This window comes from Dermacentor albipictus, chromosome 5 (genome assembly GCF_038994185.2).
Source record: "Dermacentor albipictus isolate Rhodes 1998 colony chromosome 5, USDA_Dalb.pri_finalv2, whole genome shotgun sequence".
Taxonomy (NCBI): Eukaryota; Metazoa; Arthropoda; class Arachnida; order Ixodida; family Ixodidae; genus Dermacentor; species Dermacentor albipictus.
The window spans coordinates 114,165,342-114,184,289 of record NC_091825.1 but is presented as its reverse complement, the minus strand read 5'-3'; the positions used below and the strand labels follow the sequence as shown (position 1 = coordinate 114,184,289).

Sequence of the window (18,948 nt, the reverse complement as noted above, 5' to 3'; positions counted from 1 at the left end):
GAAAGAAACAAACAAACAAACAGAAACAAAACAGCCGGTCGCTGTCACAGCAGAGCACACTATGACTTGGTTATAGAGGCAAGCTAGAGGAGTCTGGGGCATTGGCGGAGAAGAGTGACAGATTTTTATACTGGCATTTGCCGAAATTCGGCGGACCTATAGCCACAGAATTTGAGGATGTACTTCTCGAAACTATAGCTTTATGCGGAACGCACATCATTTCTGGTACATGAAATATAAGAGTTCGTCAGTTCTCGGCTGCGATTGTGTAATTGGAATATGTTGCCTAAAGTTAATAAGTACATGGCTTTACGTGGTGGGAATTGTAAACGGGTACCATCCCACTGCGATATGGCGTGCAATTAACCGTCCGCCTTTTCCAGCAAGCCAGCCAGCGTGAATATTTTGCCCTATCTGTCGTGAACTAATTTAATAAAGATTTTTTTTCTACAAAGAAAAGCGGACCTTGTTTATATAATTGCATACTCTCCGTTGTAGACCCCTGACAATGGCGTTGCTAGGCTTCGCTCGAGGTCGCGGGATCGAATCTCTGCCTCGGTGGCCGCATATCGCTGGGGGTGAAACGCAAGAACGCCTGTGTACCTTGGGTGCACGTTAAAGAAGCCCAGGTGCTCAAAATTCATCCGGAGTTTTGGCCACTAAAGAGCCAAAAATATCACCGTTTTGTCACGTAAGAGCCCAGAATTGTTTACCTATAATTGCTTGCTGTGTGTAGCATGCGGGATAGTGTTTGTAAGCGTTTGCCTCGGCGGGATGCTTCAGTACTGCAATGTCAGTGGGGGTGGACTAAATACTTAGGGAAGAGATGTGGTACATGCATCTTGACAACTAGGCTTATGCAGGGTGTCCCAACTATAATGCACCAAGATTTAAAGATACGAAAATGCCACGCAGCTTTACAGAACCAAGGTAATGTTGTTTGCAGTCGCTTGGCGATACTCAGACTATTTTTTTTGCATTCCGCCTAATTACATAATTCGTTTTAATTAATCAACTTCTCAAATGTTATAAGTAGATTAAAATGTCACTCAGAAATTCTAAAGCTGGTACAGCGCAACAAGGGAATGAATAAACAAGCCGAGCCGGCCAGAAGAAGGAACATAGGGACGACAACGCTCCGTTTCTTCTTCTGGCCGGCTCGGCTTGTTCGTTCCTTTCCTTGTTGCGCCGTACCAGCTTTAGTTTGCATTACCGTCTCGCCCGATCGTCAACACTAGTGGACGTCAATCGGAAAGTTGTATAGGAACATAAAACAAAGCTCCCCATACAGCTTTCTGTTGCTCATTATACGTGCTACATAAAAGTGTTTTTTTTTTTTTCCGAGCGTGAAAGAAACCCGCGAAAACACGCAAGTCCCTCGAGCGACCAGTCGCGTGGCAATATTGTGTGTTCGCGGGGCTTCTTTCACCCTCGAGAAAACACTTTTATATATCACGTATAGTGAGCAACAGAAAGCTGTATCGGGAGTTTCTCATGTTCCTATACAATTCTTTCATTGACACTTTCTCATCTAATCACGATATTTGAAAAGTTTATGAATTATTTGAGACTAATTTTGCAACTACGCGGAATGCAAAAAAAAATATTAATTTTGGTATCTCCCAGCGACGGAAAACATTGCCTTGGCTCTGTCCAGCTACGTCCCCTAGCACCCGGAGACACTGAGCCGATACCGGTCGCCTCTGTCACGTGGTCGGGTCACGTGGTGGAGTGACTGCGGACCGCGTCGCTCTTACCCCGGATGTGTAGCGCACTCTTCCTTGCATCGTGCTACAAATGTTTAAAATAATAATAATAATAATAATAATAATAATAATAATAATAATAATAATAATAATAATCTAAGGTGCCCCTCTGCCGAATTCTAGTACGTTTCAAAGGAACTAACGCTGTATTTTACAGTAATCGTCGATGCCTTCTAGCGGAATTTTAAAGCTTTGCCATGATCGTTTATTGCCGCGAACTGGATCAGCAGGAGTCATTGAGGATTCATAAAAAAAAATACATCTTTTTGAACTGGTGGTTGATAACTCCTCCTTTGAAAGCATGCCTTTATTTCCGCGATCACTGGCGTGTGCTCTGAAAACTGAAAATCGCCGAGGGAAAGGAGAGCTTATTCTTCCACGCTGTGTGGTACGACGTGTTCATATTACGCGTTCTTCACGGCCTCATACATAAAAAAAGACAGTCAAGAAAGCGCTATTTAATATTTCGCACTTTTTTTAAAAAGTTCCTGCGAAGGAAGGAATGTTTTTCGAACAAACGCTTTCTTTGTTTTCTTCCCCCTCGACAAGCCGGTCACCATTATATAATGGTCATACAACTGGCCTGACCAGAGTTTTCTCCCTTTCTCTTCCACTAATTGAAAACTCGTCCGGTTAGCGTGGATGATGGTCGGTTAATCGTTTAACAGCGATTACATTTTTTTGTTTTTGTTTGTTCTACGCTTAACCAAAACAAGCTTTGCGAAACCCGCGAGCCGTAACTTGACTCACGGAAGGGAAGCTGTTATTTAAAACGCTGCACGTTGTCCGGGAGCAGCGGGTTAGTTTTATCTTTGCATACGTCCCGGTGTTTTTCGCTTCATTCTAATGCTTTGTCGTTATAAACTGGACGATGTGCGTGCCACTGTTTGTATGAGTGATCGATTGTTATCACGATGTCGCGGATTTAGAAGGGGAAAAAAAAATTTTCCCGACGGCCGGCACGTGCTGCCGATATAAGTTTCGTAGCCTTTTTTTAGTTTCTTACTTCCTTATTACCTTAACTAAAGGAACAGACCTGACGAGATTGCTAACTATTGACGCCGCATACACTTTCTTTCATTTTTTTTCCTTGTTTTGATGTTTGGTTTCTCGCTGTTTTCTTTCTGCCTTTCTTTGTTCCAGGACGATATTACCAATAATTTGGGCTATAGGGCGCCTCGGTATTACAGACCTGGCAAATACATGGTAACGCCCTTCTTTTTTTGTTTTGTTTTGTAGTTGTAGTTCGTAGCTGTAGAAAGGTTAGCGTAGAAACGTTAGCGTAGAAACGTTAGCGGGGTGTGGGTGAGCGAGAATCGAAGGATGCGATGGAGATATAGTTAAGGCAAAGAAAACTGGCCGTGTATAACCAGCCGCGGATATGCTTGGCAGCATGTCTTCACAAGCATTGTCTGTAGCAAGATACATGTGCCTTCGTCGCTGTCACACCGCTTCTACATTCGGAAAAAAATCCAAGAAAATCTTCCGAGGAACCTTCAAAAAAAAAAAAAAAAGGGCGGGGGGGGGGGAGAAGAGAAAGATCAGAGCCGAGAAAAAAGAAAACAAAAGAAAACGTATTACCGAGCTCCAAAGAGCCATCGAAATCGTTGCATCTAATTGAGCTTCGGGCTTGTTTCCGGTCGTAGTTTATGTGCGGTATTAGTGTATCTTATGTAGCTGATCCCTCAGTGTTGAATATTAACAACAGAAATACAAAATGAATTCAACTTAAAGTACTGTCGGTTGCTCATTCTGAGTTGCTCTTGAGATTATGGTTCCGCAACAGTTTACCTCTGCTGCATACATCGGCGTTTGCCTACATCTAAGGACGCAGTGTATATATTTCAAATACCCGAGTTTTTTAAAATAGGTACTCTTTCAAAGGGCGTATTTCAGTGACCTCGGAATGTTTGCGCCCCTGGGTCAGCGTTACGCTAATAGGTCTCAATTGAGGAACCGTATTCTCGATGTCCTAGTCTGACCCATTCGGGCAAGACAGTGTGTTCGCCGGATGATGGAGTGGCCAACTAAGTTGTCAACAGTGGGCAATGAAGGAAAGTCTCAACCTGGTGCTAACGTTAAAGTTCGGCATTCTTCGTCAAAGTTCGTCATAGCTCGGATTCTTTAACTAGTACAGACTAATATTCGCCAGGGCTATACGTAGACCTCATTAACATGACTCTGCATCTGGAAGACTCAAGGCAGCTGGGCTTGGTAATAGCCCTCACACTCAGGGTTCATCATATAGAGAACTTGTCGAAGGCTTGTTACGGCTAGGTAGCCCGTACAGACCTTCAACAAGTTAGTTGAAAAAAGAAAAAATCGACCGAACCCACCTCGCGATGACTGTCGACTGTAATGCGTGAAGCATTGAATCAATATATAGCGACACAAAGTCGCTACCAAGACCTACCAATCGCTACTCTCACTTTCCAAAAAACCGGTACAATTTTTTCACCGAAGCCGCCGAGGTAGCTTAGTGGCTATGGTGTTACGCTGCTATGAACATAAGCACGAGGTCGTGGGATCGAATGCCGACCTTATCGATGGGGGGCGATATGCGCAAACACTCGTGCGTACTTAGAGTAGCTATGCAGAGGACGAGTCTTAACGAAAACCTAATCCTGGCGGCCATGGCTACCTAACACTTTTGAGAAAAAAAAAAGAAGAGCCTCTGCTCCTAGGGCGAAGAAAGAACTATTTCTCACTGATTCGGATTATTAAACTTTTGTTCTCTATCTCTCTCTCTCTCTCAGTATCGAAACATTGTGTTCAGACTGAGGCCTTCCCTCGTTCGCCCACAGTTGATCGCTTCCAGTTTTCTTTAACGCAGCTCACTATAGATGGCACAGTCGGCTGTATATATCTCGACATCTCGAGGTGGTGTGATAACCGGTGGTGGGGACGGGGTTCTTGCGTCGGGAAACGCATCTGGTGCAGCCTTCAAGTTGCGTCAACGACCCCGAAGACGAGTGCGGCGGCGTGGTGGACCCCTACGGAGTCTACGGTGTCCGCCTGGGGCCCTTCGTGGAGAGCACGGGATCTCCGCAGCGGTGAGTTCCGCGCGTCCTTTGTTCTTGTTCTTGTTCAACCATGAGCTATATGTAGCGCCGCACCCAGGCACTCATTTTCTCAATGCCCTGTGCAGTCATCGTGCATTACAGATGACGCTACTTGTGTAAAAGAACGAGGACAGAACAACGCCAACTGGGACAATCACGAGCGGGAGAACGACAAAGGACAGGCGCTTGTCCTGTGTCGTTCTCCCGCTCGTGATTGTCTTAGTTGGCGCTGTTCTCTCCTAGTTCAAGTATGCACCATCTAGCCCAAATGAATGTTGTTTTGAATATCGTAAAAAAAAAAAATGTCGCAAGGGAGCCTCCTTGCAGCTGGGGACGATTATACAGCACTCGTGCCCTGCAATAGTGTTGTGAAAAAAAAAAAGAAATACAACTAATAAAAGAAACGAAAAAGAATGGGGGTGTGCGAATCTCCAAAATATCGAACTACGAGCCGAGTATCATCTGTTATTCGAGTCGTATTCGATTCGGCAAATGTGTATGCGATATTTTCCTAAATGCATCTTTATAATAAAAAAAAACAGACTTCAATATATTCAGTCACATCACAAAGGCGACTCTTAATTAGTTGACGAAACGAATATATTCTTTTTCCGAAGCCTTGTTCTAACTGGCAAGGTTTCAGTGCGTAATTTGTAAAAAAAATAAAAATTCTGTAGAACTGGGAACTGGCATTTTGCGCACTCTTGCCAGTACGTTATGTCCTAGCTGGTAATCTGATGTATACTGATCGATAAAACGGCGGCGGGAACAACATCGATATTAAATTTTTTTGTAAAGATTTTTTTCGTGACACAGTGAATACAAATCTTTAGAGAAACGAACAGTCAGAAAAGCAATATAAAAAAAAAACACCTCACGCATGAACCCCCATGAACAAGGTCTAGAAAGAAAATTTGAAGACACGACCAATTCTGGCAGGACGTGAACCAGGCTAACGTGCGAGAAGGCTCGTAATACCGGATGAGAGCTATCCCGAGAAAACAAAGAGAAAGCGAGAGACTATCTGTCGAATATACAAATGCACCAAACCTAATCCTCCAGCCCTCATTGGTCGAAAAAAATGTTGCGTTTCATAGGTTCAAAATTGGAAGACCATGTAAATGTTGAGAAAATCGTGTGAAAACGTTGAATTTAAAGCCTTACGCAGTGAAGAACCTGAGAAACAGAAAACTTTGGTTGCCAAAAACGTGTTGGAGGCTTCTGCTCTGCCAACTATTGAAATAATGTGTGGGAGGAAGGCATTTGTGTAGCGCTGGAGGGCTGGAACGCGCTCTCTCCAGTAGTGCGCATTTAACTTTAGGTATGCAGTGGAACTCTTAAATGTTTAGGTGGCGCACAAGACCATTGAATACCAGCATAATGTGATGGTGTAATGGCACAAGATCCAAACCATGGCCGTGAGCTTTTAGAGCTATTCATTTGCGCACCGGAGACAGTAACAAACTCTTGTATGATGGATGGATGGATGGATGGATGGATGGATGCAAAACTTGTATGATAGAAATAATTTTATCGATGCTGGGCGTGTCTTTGCAGAAGAATCCGATATCATCAGCCTATATGCTAACAGCATTACCTCATTACCAAGAATATTAAACCCACGAACGTTGCTGCTGTTCGAAATGCTCTAACAGAGCGGTTTTAAGTGAAGGGCGAAGGGCAGCGGGAGACACAGGAAATCATTGTTTCAGGGAAGAACGGATGTGGACGGGATTTGAAAGGCTACCTTGACAACGAAGCGAGTTGTACAATGACTATAACAAAGCCGAACGCCATGAAGCACTGTGGATGCAACATTGACGCGTTCTAAGAGAGAAAGTAAAAAAGAATGCCGGACCCGATCACATGCTTTTGCGAGGTCAGTCTGAGTCATAGCAAGTTGCTCGTAAGAAGTGGAACAGTACTCAAGAACCGTACGAGCGACGTGTGTGTTTGTATCGAAGGGCCTTTGATACCACATGTTTGATGAGGACCAATAAGAATTGAAATTGCTACCTGCAAGCGATTTGGCAAACGCCTTGCAAAAATTTTCTAGTCAACGTTTGGCAGTGTAATTTGTCTATAAACCTGAACAGAACGTAATTTTTTTCTGTCGGTACATTTAGGTATTAACGCTGTGTGGCCTTTTGTGAAAGACCGCGGTAAAATCATCTAATTCAAACCGCGGTGAAATCATCTCATTCAAAACTCACTAAACATATCTTCAGTGTAACAGGCGTAAGGATGGGCTTAAAGGTTTTGTAAAATTAACCGGAAATGCCTTCAGGACCGGGAGTTTTTGACATGGGTGACTGATCAATGGCAACATCTACCTCCTGTTCAGTAATCGGCCCGCTGATGACGGAACAGTCTTCCTCAGTTAGAGGAGTTATTATAGAGGCAAAGTACTGTTGAAGCTTGGTATCCTGGTCTCCATGGAAACATTACTGTAGAGCACCGAACAGAAGTAGTATTGGAATTGCGACACAATGTCACTCGCGTCAATTACTAATGCGCCGTTCGAATACATTTCAATAATAACTTTCGCAGAAGCGTGGCGGTGGTCATCGGTCAAAGTTTGACGGGTCGGCCTCTCAGTAAGCCGGGTGCGGTTTTTACCGAACACGCAACCGAACACGTGACCGAACGCGGGCGCCTCTATAGCGTATTGCATCAAAATTTTGACCGTCGCATTTCACGTTCGCAATCTCATTAGTGTACCTTGCAGGAGCTTCACATTCAAGCTCATAAAGGCTAAAAAAAAAAAAATACTTTTCAGTAATTTCTTTTCTTCATAGTTTTCGGAAAATGTTTTCATAGAACCATGTTCGACGCAAGTGGGCTAAATTAGCCACGCTCGCAGACGGCGAAATGTATCTGAACCATATGAGTGTGTCTTACCGGCGGTACAAAACAAATGTCGAACGAGAACACTTTCTAAGAAGGCGTTGTTGTATGATTTGGTGATGGTGGAATAAAAAAAAAAAAGCCATCTCAGGATCACATGTAGAGCAGACTTGGAGCTCTGTAGGTAGCGGGAAAATTGTGATTTTGCAAAAAATTTAACGCCGCCCGCCATCCTCGATGCGTTTCGCTGGTCGCGGGAGTTGCTTTCCGTTGAGGCGTTCCTTCACTGACCGAAATGCCACCAATCTCTGACGGCTCATGCACTTCACGTCGCGCTACACACTGCGGACAGATGAGCAGTCAATCAGTTGGTAAGGAGTGATGAGGGGTTATATGGGTCTTATCTCGGTTAAGAATGGTTCCGCGCATAATGATAAGGTGCTAAAGAGCGGTAAGGACTTATGTTGGTCAGCAAAAATCTGACAAGGTTAATAAGCATTGATAAAGGTCGGATCAAGTCCGATAAGAGTTGGTAAGGGTCGGATCATGTCATATAACTTTGATAAGGACGGATAAGGGTTGATGAAGATCGGATCGATTGCGATAAGAATTGACACGACCGATAAGGGTTGATAAGGCTCAGATCGATTCCGATAAGATTGGTAAGAGCCAATAAGAATTGCTAAGCGTTTATAATATTCAGATTAAGTTTCGTAACATTTATAATTACACCGGGCTGCGTTGAGCTGAGCAAGTGGCTCGATGCTTACCCATACTTAGAAAACTTCCGGGAGGCGTTTCTGCGTTAATTTTTCTTCTTGGACTTTTGATATTGCACTAACTGGAGACTGTTGAATCCGTTGAAGCACATTTGCGTTCAACATCTCGTCGGAAACCCTTATACAGCTATAGCCGCCAGTATGACACTTGTTATCCTCATTGCTGTCGATCTGCATTGAAAAGTTCCTTCATAAGTTTACTGCGCATCGACATCGATGACAGTAACCGATAAGTTTGATTCTGATCGACTTCGTCGAGGAATCCAAACAGTTTATCGTACAGGGGCGCCCAGCTATCGCTGTTGTCGCGCCCCGGCAACAGCGATATATAAGTGGACCCGCTGGCGCCAACTCGCCTTCTTGGCTATTTAAGGTCGCCGCCGAGCAAATGTCAGATCAGCGTGCCATCGGCGAGAGAAAAGAAAAAAGAAAAGAAAGAAAAGAAAAGAGAAAAAGAAACCCTGCGCTACGAAGAGGGTACCGAGGCGCCGAAGCGCGTCCTTCGGTCTCTGCCCATTGGCCTCGTGATGGGGCTATTTGGTCTCCCGGGCAACCGCTGTTGCTCGGCGTCGCTTGTTCCGCCGATCCCGTTGCCGAACCAGGCAGGGAGGGCCGAAGAAGTCGAGCCGTGCTATATTAGGCCTAGCTGCCGACTCTCTATACCGCGCTTATCGTTTTCCTCTTTTTCTTTTTTATCTCTTCGTCTCACGTGGCCGCTACGTCTCGTTGGCTCTCATTGAGACGTATACGCCCCGCTTATAAAGGCGCTCCCAGGAAGAGGCACTAATGGAGTGGGCCCGAATTAATGAATCACGTCGAGCCTACGCGCGTGCCGACCCCCCCCCTCCTTCCCCCTCTTCCTTCCTCCTCCTCCTCGTGTAGCACAGTCCGGTCTCCGTCTGGCAGCGCCAGTTAGTCTCCCCGTATACTTGTACGTATACCGCGTCTCCTCCTACGTCTCAGGGCTCTTGTTCGAGTTTCGCCCTCATCGGCCTGTTAATTACTGCGCTGCCTGCTGCTTCTGCTGGATTCGTCGTCCGTTTGACCCCTGGCATCAGCAGCGGCGGGCGGCCGGGCGGCAGCAGCGTCGCTTTGTTTACTCGGCGTTTGCGATTAGGCACGAACGTGATCCGCTGGATGCTCCCGATCGGCACGCTTGAACGCTGCCTGGGGACCTCTCGGGCTGCGTGCGCGAAGCAGGCTATGTGGGGGCTGAGGATCCCTTCCTCACCACTACTCTCACTCTCTCTCTCTATCTATCTCTCTATCTATCGTTGTGTGTTTCTCTTGGAAGGAGCTGTACCCTCGTGACGTGCGCACACGCAAGCATTTCTACCCGCCTCCTTCCTTCCTTTATCGGCCTGCAGGAAAGGACGCGTATGGTTGTCTTGTTTGCTGTATCTGGCCGCTTCCGTTATGACAAAAAAAAAAAAAAACCGTAAGAGTTCTGCTCGACGGTGTTAATTCGCGGCGCGCTGTCGCTGATTCGAACTTTTTGCGAGATGACTCGTTGTTTAACGAGCGTGGTGACAAACTACGGCGAAAGTGTACGTGGGCTCTCTGCTTTCTGTGCGGAAAGAAGCGGCGGATTGCTAAAGGAAGCCGCAAACGCAGTCGCAGATGTTCGACTAACGATGGGACGTGTAGTAGCGGACGATGAGCCCACGGACGGTCAGCTTTTGCAATCAATCAATCAATCAATCAATCAATCAATCAATCAATCAATCAATCAATCAATCAATCAATCGGTACCGGCGTACTTTGTACTGGCGCCCATAAAAAATCATACGCTTTTCTATCTATCTATCTATCTATCTATCTATCTATCTATCTATCTATCTATCTATCTATCTATCTATCTATCTATCTATCTATCTATCTATCTATCTATCTATCTATCTATCTATCTATCTATCTATCTATCTATCTATCTATCTATCTATCTATCTATCTATCTATCTATCTATCTATCTATCTATCTATCTATCTATCTATCTATCTATCTATCTATCTATCTATCTATCTATCTATCTATCTATCTATCTATCTATCTATCTATCTATCTATCTATCTATCTATCTATCTATCTATCTATCTATCTATCTATCTATCTATTCAAATTATGATCATGATCAGCCTGGCTACGCCCAATGCAGGGCAAAGGCCGCTCCCATACTTCTCCAACTACCCCGGTCATGTGCTAATTGTGGCCATGTTGTCCCTGCAAACTTCTTAATCTCATCCGCCCACCTAACTTTCTGCCGCCCCGTGCTACGCTTCCCTTCTCTTGGATTCCAGTCCGTAACCCTTAATGACCATCGGTTAGCTTCCCTCCTTCAAAAGTAGAGTTTTAATATAGATTCACGCATTACTAGTGCAAGAGACGTTGCTTGCGCAACAGTTCTCTCTCTCTTTCCTTCCTTCCTTCTTTTTTGTTTTCTTTAGCACGCAGCTTTAGCCCTGGCAGCACCAACCACCACTTGTTACAGGTCAGAATTCACTGACTTTACTCACATAGTAACGTCAGACCGCAGGCAGGCAAATTCGATATCTAGGCCTTTTTTCAGGCTATCTCATTAGGAACTGAATACAGAAGTGTGTAGATTTTGTTCCGATGTGCTTTCATTCGTTCTCCTTTAATTTTTGCGTCGCGAAACTCCGTCGGTGAGCGCGAGTGCTCCGCATTAGGTTGCGAAATTTTCAACCTCTCCAACGTGTATGCAGAGAGCCCCCGCTCGGACTTTAATTTGCTTAGCTTCGCGCATAGGCTGCCGACACGGGCGCAGTCTGACGGCAACGCTGGCTGGCTGGCCTCTTCGAAATTAAAGCGTTGGGAAAGCCGACATCTGTCGCATTTTGATGGCGCCTGCCGGCGGCGGGGCAAAGTGGCCTCGGAGACTGGTGGCAGCAGAATCAGCAGCAGACGAAGATTTCAAGAGAGAGAGAGAGAGTTGAGGCGAGCCGTCTGGAGGTAGTTCGCAGGGTTGTGCAAGCTGGCGGCGAGATCAACTGCGCCCTGTGACGTTTAGTTTTGTTGTTGAGTTTACCGTCCTGGTGCCTGCAGAGTGCCTGTGTGCCTTGGCTCCGGCGTTTGCAACGGGAAAGGAGGGAAGGTGCTTGGTGAGATAGGGCAGGGAAGGTCAGGTGCACTGGCGTGTTCGGGGGAGGGAGAGAGGGTGAATTTATTCGAAGCGGGAAGGTCGGCCATACGGCCAGCTTGTTCTTATAGCCCTCTACTTTGAAAGGATTGTACGTAACGCTCAGCCGTTCGTCGTCGTAAGGGTTGCGTGAGCGGATCGCGACACACCGTGCTGTTTCTGTAGGAGGAGCGGGAGTTGCCGCGCAAGCTGTCGCCTGGACTCACGTATTGCCCCCGATTGCGCAGTCATTGGGCTCTCTCTCTCTCTCTCTCTCTCTTCGAGAGCGTGCGGCCCGTGGGGAAAAAGTTAAAGGTTTAAGAGGGAAGGCGCCTGGAATTTGTGTGCTGCGTGGCGAAAACGTTGGCACTCCGTGGCGAAATGAGGGCGCATGCGTGTTCAGACTCTGAACCACGAACTGAGCATAAAAAGGTATAGAGGTGCGCCTCGCCTTGCTGATGAGTGGCTACCCGCCCCACTGAAGTTCTGCGCTGTTTCTTTTCTTCTGTTTAAATAATCGAGTGCCGTGTGTACGTTCGGAACTTGCAGCTTTTGTGTGGCTGTTCAGGTTGCGAAATACTCCAGAACTTGAAACAGTGACACGACCGACCAGCGTGAGCTTGAGTTTGTCCTGTTTCTTCAACAGGTCATGGTCCGGCTACCTGTATGGCGACTGTAGGGGGCCTAAAGCGGATGGACGCGTCATACGACGAAGCGACTTGGGCCATTTGTAATGTGCGCCGGCGGGGACATGTAGCAGTAGTTCGTGTGGTTTTACGTTCCAAAGGCCCAGTCTCGGTTTCTGGCCTCGCTGTAAACCTTTAGATGGCGCAACAAGAACACCTGATGCTCAGATATTGCGTCCGTCGCAGCAACGCCATCGCGCGATGGCGCTCATTTTAGGATGTACAGCCAAACACAAAAGTTTACGGCCGATCACGGGATCTCAGAAGAAGTTCAGTTTCTAGCAGCCTGTAACAGCAGCCAGTAAAACCGAACATAACAATGTTCACATGTACGTGTTGTTCACATGTACTGGTAGTGGCTGTAAATGCGAATACTGTAGGCTGCGTTATGAGGATGCGCACATATTCACCTATTTCTCAAGATCTCGTGTTCCGTAAAATTTTGTTGTTGACTGTACTTAATGCTGACGACAGTGGTGCCTGCTATCTTGCTCTGATGCCTTAGTTTGTAACGCTGTGCTTTGAAATTGACCAAGGCAATCCCACGAACAAATTATTTGCTGGCAGAAAACGACGCACTCGGAAGCGGTTCTGTCAACTCAGAATCGGTGTGCCCATCTCGTGGAAAAGAGCAGTCACTTACCGTGTTGTAGCGAGGACTATCCAAAGAGAATTGGGTTGGTGCACGTTTCGTACTCAACCGCACGCCGTCCCCTGTCATTTATCATGGGCAGTGACTCGACGGAATGGCCTAAATGAACTAAGATAGAATGCGCGGTTAAACACGTATACGTTCGACGTAAAAAGAGCACGGACCACTGTATCCGAGCAAACAATGAATGTTTCCGGCCCCGTGGCACGCCGCCTGGTATCAGAATCTCAGGCACACATGCTATTAGGTGCATAAATCATAGCGTTGTACGGTTCTGCTGGCTGCGGTTACCAATCTGCTACGGAAGTCCAGCCTTTTCTCAATTCCCGTGGTCCGCAAACTTTTGACTTGCGAGAGTTCTCATGCGTGTCTTCATTCAAGGGTTCTGGCAGTCATCGGCACTGGGATCATAACCGAATGTACGTTGTTGTTGTTGTTGTTTCTTTCCCCGCACCTGTCGGAGGCACAGCCTTGAGCGCATTGGATGGCCGAAGCTCGGGCGGCCAGCTCATCAAGCCGTGAGCTTGCGCAGCGTTGTACGGCGGTGTATCAGACTGCGGACCGGCGGGTCCGGTGGCGAAACTCGGAATGCCAAATGACCCAAACCGAGAAGCGGCGGAGGACGGACCACGCGTGGAGGAAAAGGAGGAGGAGGAGGATGAGGAGGAAGAACGGCAAAGAGCCGGAGAACGACGTTAGAGAAGGGCCCTTGGCCGAAAATGAAAGAAAAGGAGAGGCCTCGCAAGACGCGGGGCGCTCCAAGAAAGAATGGCGCCTCGTGTGGAAAGCCATTACCGCCAAGCGAGAGGCGCGCGCGTGTGTGTTCTTGCTCCTCTCTCTCTCTCTCTCTCTTTTGCTCGCCGCCGCCGTCGTCGTCGTCGTCCCGCGTTAAAGCATGATGAGGTAGGAGGAGGAGGAGGAGGAACACGGGCACCGACGGAAGCGGCGAGGCGGCGGCAGTGCGGTGAATGTTCGGAGCACGTGTTCGGCAAGGTACCGCCGCGCTGCTGTTGCTGCTTGCTCTAACGCGGCGTTCAGCGGTCTATGAAGACACGAGTAGTGAAAGACACACACAAAAAAACTTTTATCTTTTTTTCTGCTTTCTCTCTCTCTCTCCCAGTCTCTCTTATAACTTTGAAAGTCAATGGGGGCATGTGTACAGAAAATAGAAAAAAATAACGAAATCTGAAAGATGTGAAGAACTTCCGCTGTGGCGCAGTTCTCGGCTGGCTTCCTTAACTTGTGTGGAGGTTCGGTCACTGACTGAGGGGTCGCTCGCCGCTGCATTGACTTTGAACGCTATGCTCTTATGAGCTAGAGCTATAGGGTGAAAACCAAGTAGTTTACGATGAAATGTGCTAATCCAAGTAAGTGCACCTCTTGGCAGCCTCTATTTATTATTATTCTTTCCTTTTTAATGTTGTCACGTTACTCTCCATCACCGACAACCATTCGGATTAGAACACTCCGTCTATCAGTTCGCTTACAAGGTACAAGGTTCGTAGAAGGTCTTGGTGTATTGAAAACTGGCGATGGGCTGGTGGAGGTGCGGTGTAAGTCAGAGGAAGTAATACGCTGCTGCTCCAACGCGGATTACGGCGGTCCAAGAGCACATGAGAAAGACAACCGGGAGCTTTTGATTTATCTCTATTTATTTCTCTTTTATTTTCTTTTAGCCTTAAATGTCAATGGAGCCATGTTCCTGGCTAAATTAAACAAAACTGATATTAGACGATGTAAAAATGACTGCGATGGTCCAGTTGGCAGGTTTATTTCTGTTTATATTATGTTAGGAGGAGCTGCGGTCACTGACCGGCTGGTCAGTCGTTTGAGTAGGCGAATTCAATAAACCACCGTCACCGACGACTGGTCTTGTAGGAGCACTCTACGTTCGATCCCTCGCGTACAGCGTCGTGTCCTGGCGTGTCGAAAGTTAGCGATGGGCTGCTGCGGAACGTTCATCAGCACACATCTGAGCAAGCTAGAGCTGGTGGGGTATTCTGCAAGTGTTCAACTAGCGGACATGTCCATTTTGTCTGCTACTGAACTGCTGATTGGCTTGGGGCGCCTGTCTCCTTCCGACGCATACCCCAGCCCGGCCAATCAGAACTTCAGCAGCGGACGAAATGAAGATGTCCGCTAGTCGAACACTTACAGAATACCTCCCCCTCCCCTTGACATCTAGATCAAGAGAGAGAGAGAAAGGAGACCTGCTTGAACGATTTAGTTCTAGCCTTCTTATCCACGCTGGGGATATGGTTTGTGGGAGCGGCGGCATACAGGGTAATAATGGGGGCACTTTCGATCGTAATCGAAACTGCGCCATGTGACACCAGTATAACATCGAATGGCGACGACGACAACGACGATGATGATGATGATGATGGTGATGGTTGTACACCACTGTTTCTGTTCAAGGTTCACTTTACCCGCTCCGCAGGACATCCACTTTAGCGGAGGGGCTTCGGGGACTCGGGTGACCGGCTGTGGCTTGCCTGATTTGCACAGGTGTTCTCGCCGCAGGCGTTAATCGAACGATAAAGCAGTTGCTGCGGGTCGTCACTTATGGGCGGTAAAATCGTGTCGATTACAGAGTCCGACGTGGACCCCGGACGTCTCGACGCACTGTTGTAGTTCCTACTTATATATAGAGGCGACGCGCACGAACGATTGCGTCCTGGGTACTTTTCAATTGGTGGAGGTGCTGTTGCTGAAATCGGTGCCCCCCGTTCCGTCGAATGGCAGAACGGTGCTGTCTTTTCTCTCGCTTATTAGAAAGCAATGAGGCCTTCCAGCATTTAGGTTCGCGTTCATGTAAAAAAACTAAAGTTGTTTCTCTTTATGTTAAACACTACTACTACTACTACTACTACTACTACTACTACTACTACTACTACTACTACTACTACTACTACTACTACTACTACTAATAATAATAATAATAATAATAATAATAATAATAATAATAATAATTTAAAGAAGACAGAAAGAAAAGAAACATGTCGATGTGTTTCAGCTGGTGCATAAAACCACTTGGAATACATTACCAACGAAGTGCCGTCAAGTTTGCAATTTGACATCTTGCACTGACTGGAATCGCAGACTGGAACTAATTACTGCCAATGTCTGTAATAAACACTGATAGGGGTGGAAGAGTGGATGCCCTATATGTGGCCTTTGTATTTATTATAAATCGTTTATAATCTACCTAGTTTATAATGTCACGCGTGCTTAAGGTAAACGCCTTTGCATGTCGTTTCCCTTACCTGCCGCGGTTGTTTAGCAGATGAGGTTTTGCGCTGCTGCTGGGGATCGCGGGTTCTATCCCGGCCAAGGCAGCCACATTTCGATCAGAACCAAATGCGAAGATGCTCGTGTGCTTAGATTTAGGTGCACGTTAAAGAACTCCAGGTCGTCAGAATCGACCCGGAGTCGCCCACTATGGCGTGCCTCATAATCATGTCGTGATTTTGTCACAAAAAAAAAAACATCCCGGAACTTAATTTAAGTCATTTCTTTCTTTTTTTTTTCCAGGTGCCTAAGTCCTCGGTCCAAGTATTTCTACGAGCCTTGTCCCTTCTCTGCGTCCGGTGAGTCCATAAAATGATTTATATCTTATGCACCTCCTCCGACGTTTACGGCTTGTATAGAACGGTTATTAGCGAAACATCCGCTGCGAAATCAGGTGACCCAAAAAAATAATAATGCAGCAGATGTACGCAGACTCACACGGCAGAAAGCCGTCGTTAAGCCAACCCCCCGGGTCCAAATCTGGGACACCGACCTGCAGTGAAGATTAAGTCTACATCGATGTGACTACATCGGCCAGCCTTTGGCATGACTTGCCGCTTCTATCCTCACTCAGCTGCCCTCGCATATCTACAGCACCTCTTGTCGAGTTGTCCCAGGCCGGGCTCTCCAAGACGCCACTTCCTCTCAGAAACCGCGCTACGCCCAAGCCGCCCGTCTGACTACCACCTGTGGACCTATGGCCCGCAATATCGATACCTGATGGACTTCATTCAACATAACAAGATCGTTACACATACGTGTATACATAAAATGTGGCACGTTTTATGCCGCAGAGCGAAAAGCAAAAAAAAAAGGAGAAATTGACTGAGCGAACAATGTGGGGCCCGATATCAACTGCCCCCTGACTCATCGTCTTTCCTGCCAGCCTCACGCCGCGCTGTGCACGCGGCTTTCCCGCACATCACCGTTATTTTTTTTTTCCCTCCCTCATGGCGCCGCGGTGGGTGCCGCCATCTAGTGGTCGCGTGTGGAAACGCACCTTGCTGGTTGTGCAGTGATGCCCGCTTTCAAGGGGCATTGTGTGATTTTCCTCTTCGTGCCTTCGCTCGCTCGCTCGTTTTTTTTTCTTTGTTTTTTTTTTAGCCCGCACTGTTGACTCAGTTCTCGCGTGCGCGCTTTAACAACGAATTAAACGGCGCATTGTTAAGCGAGACCTTTTTACGAGGCCGTTTTTTTTTTAAGCGCTTCCTCTATCTCGGTGGATCGCAATCGATATCCCTTGGTTTAAACACCGTCGTCTGGCGATAATTTTATTTGTTAGGCCGTCTAATTTAAACAATCGTAAAAAAAGAGAGAAATTATGATTTTTCGGCGATGTTTTATTACGCATTAAAAGCGCCCGATCCGAATGGGCCTCCCGGCTTCCCTCGGGTTAAGCGAAAACTTCTGTTTTGCAATGTACTATAATAATGCGGCTGACTCCCTTCCTTTCTTCCTTCCTTCCTTCCTTCCTTCCTTCCTTCATTAATTCATTCCGTTTTGTTTTCTTCCTTTATTACTTTTTTTATTCATTTTCAGTTCTATGCATCATTCCTTCTCTTCCATTCTGATTCTATTCGCCATTCATTCTTTCGTGTCTTTTATTTCTTCGTTCATTCCCCTCTTCGTTCATTCCCCTCTTCGTTCCTTCCTCCCTCTCTTCCTTTCCTATTTCATTCATTCATTCCTTCTCCATTAATGCAATTTCTGTAAGACCACACGCGTCAGCGAACTCGCCGCAATTTCCTTCTTTCCTTCCCTCCTCTCTCTCCCTGTGATCTTTTTTCCCCTTTCCCATCTTCCCGGTGTAAGGTAGCCAACCGGACGTTATTCTGGTTAACCTCCCTGCTTTCTACTTTTCTCTTTCCTCCTCCTCCATTCCTTCTCTCCATCCTTGTTTCTTGCATTTGTTCATAAGTTCGTTCCTGTTTTTCTTTCTTCGTTCATCCCTCTATTCCTGACGCTTTCTTTTTAATTAATTCCTTACCATCCGCTTGTTCCTTCCTTCCTCTCTCACTTTCTCCATTCAATGCTTCTTTTTCTTTCTTCCTTCGTTATTCATTCCTGCTTCTCTTTCTTTCTTTCTTCCTGCTTTCTTTTCTTGGGTTTCTTCCTCTCCCCTCTCGTTCGATCCATATGTTTCGTTTTCGTTCGTCGTTCTTCTTTTTCTTCTTTTTTCTTTCTTTTTTAGTTTCCGTTGTAGACGAGCCCCAGATGTCAACAGTTTGGAGGCGAATTCAAGCGGCCACGTTGTCTAAGCGTCGGATAAGAGTACCGCGTGCCTCGTCTTCCACAATGGTATTTACCGAAGTTATAGAACTGCAACGCGCCCGCGCTGTTGGCTCGGGCTCGTTTGATCGTTCTTTTCCCACTGCAGCAGCGAGCGACGTCGCTTAACTTGGTTACACCGACGCGAAAGACTCAAGTGGCGCGGCGGTAAACGAATTATCTTCGGCGCTCCCCGAGATCGGCGCCTCGCGGTCAAAAGTGATTTCCTGTTCAACTTGCACCGCCCGCGCGTGCTTCTGTTGGCGGACATGTTGACCCAGTGCCCCTCGACCCAGCTATTCATTTCCTGTTTCTCCGAGAGACGCTAAACGGAAACACTGGGTGGTTTCAGCCTTTGTTGTGCTATAATCCAAGCACCGTTTGCGTTTATTTGGCAGAAAAAGATGCACATTCGAGCTAGAAAAAAAAAAAGGAATGGGGGAAAGGCAAAGTTTTTTTT

The 18,948-nt window shown here is 46.6% G+C and overlaps 1 protein-coding gene across 2 annotated transcripts in view; it reads left to right on the top strand.

Annotated features, from left to right (window-relative positions):
- Positions 1-18,948, top strand: part of LOC135920545 (SAM and SH3 domain-containing protein 1-like) — a 324,429-nt gene that overhangs the window by 103,854 nt on the left and 201,627 nt on the right. For both annotated transcript variants that reach the window (XM_070538776.1, XM_070538775.1), the window contains exons 3-5: positions 2,910-2,972; positions 4,707-4,819; positions 16,464-16,519. In XM_070538776.1, coding sequence (XP_070394877.1) covers positions 2,910-2,972; positions 4,707-4,819; positions 16,464-16,519 — 232 coding nt within the window. The remainder of the gene's footprint in view (positions 1-2,909; positions 2,973-4,706; positions 4,820-16,463; positions 16,520-18,948) is intronic.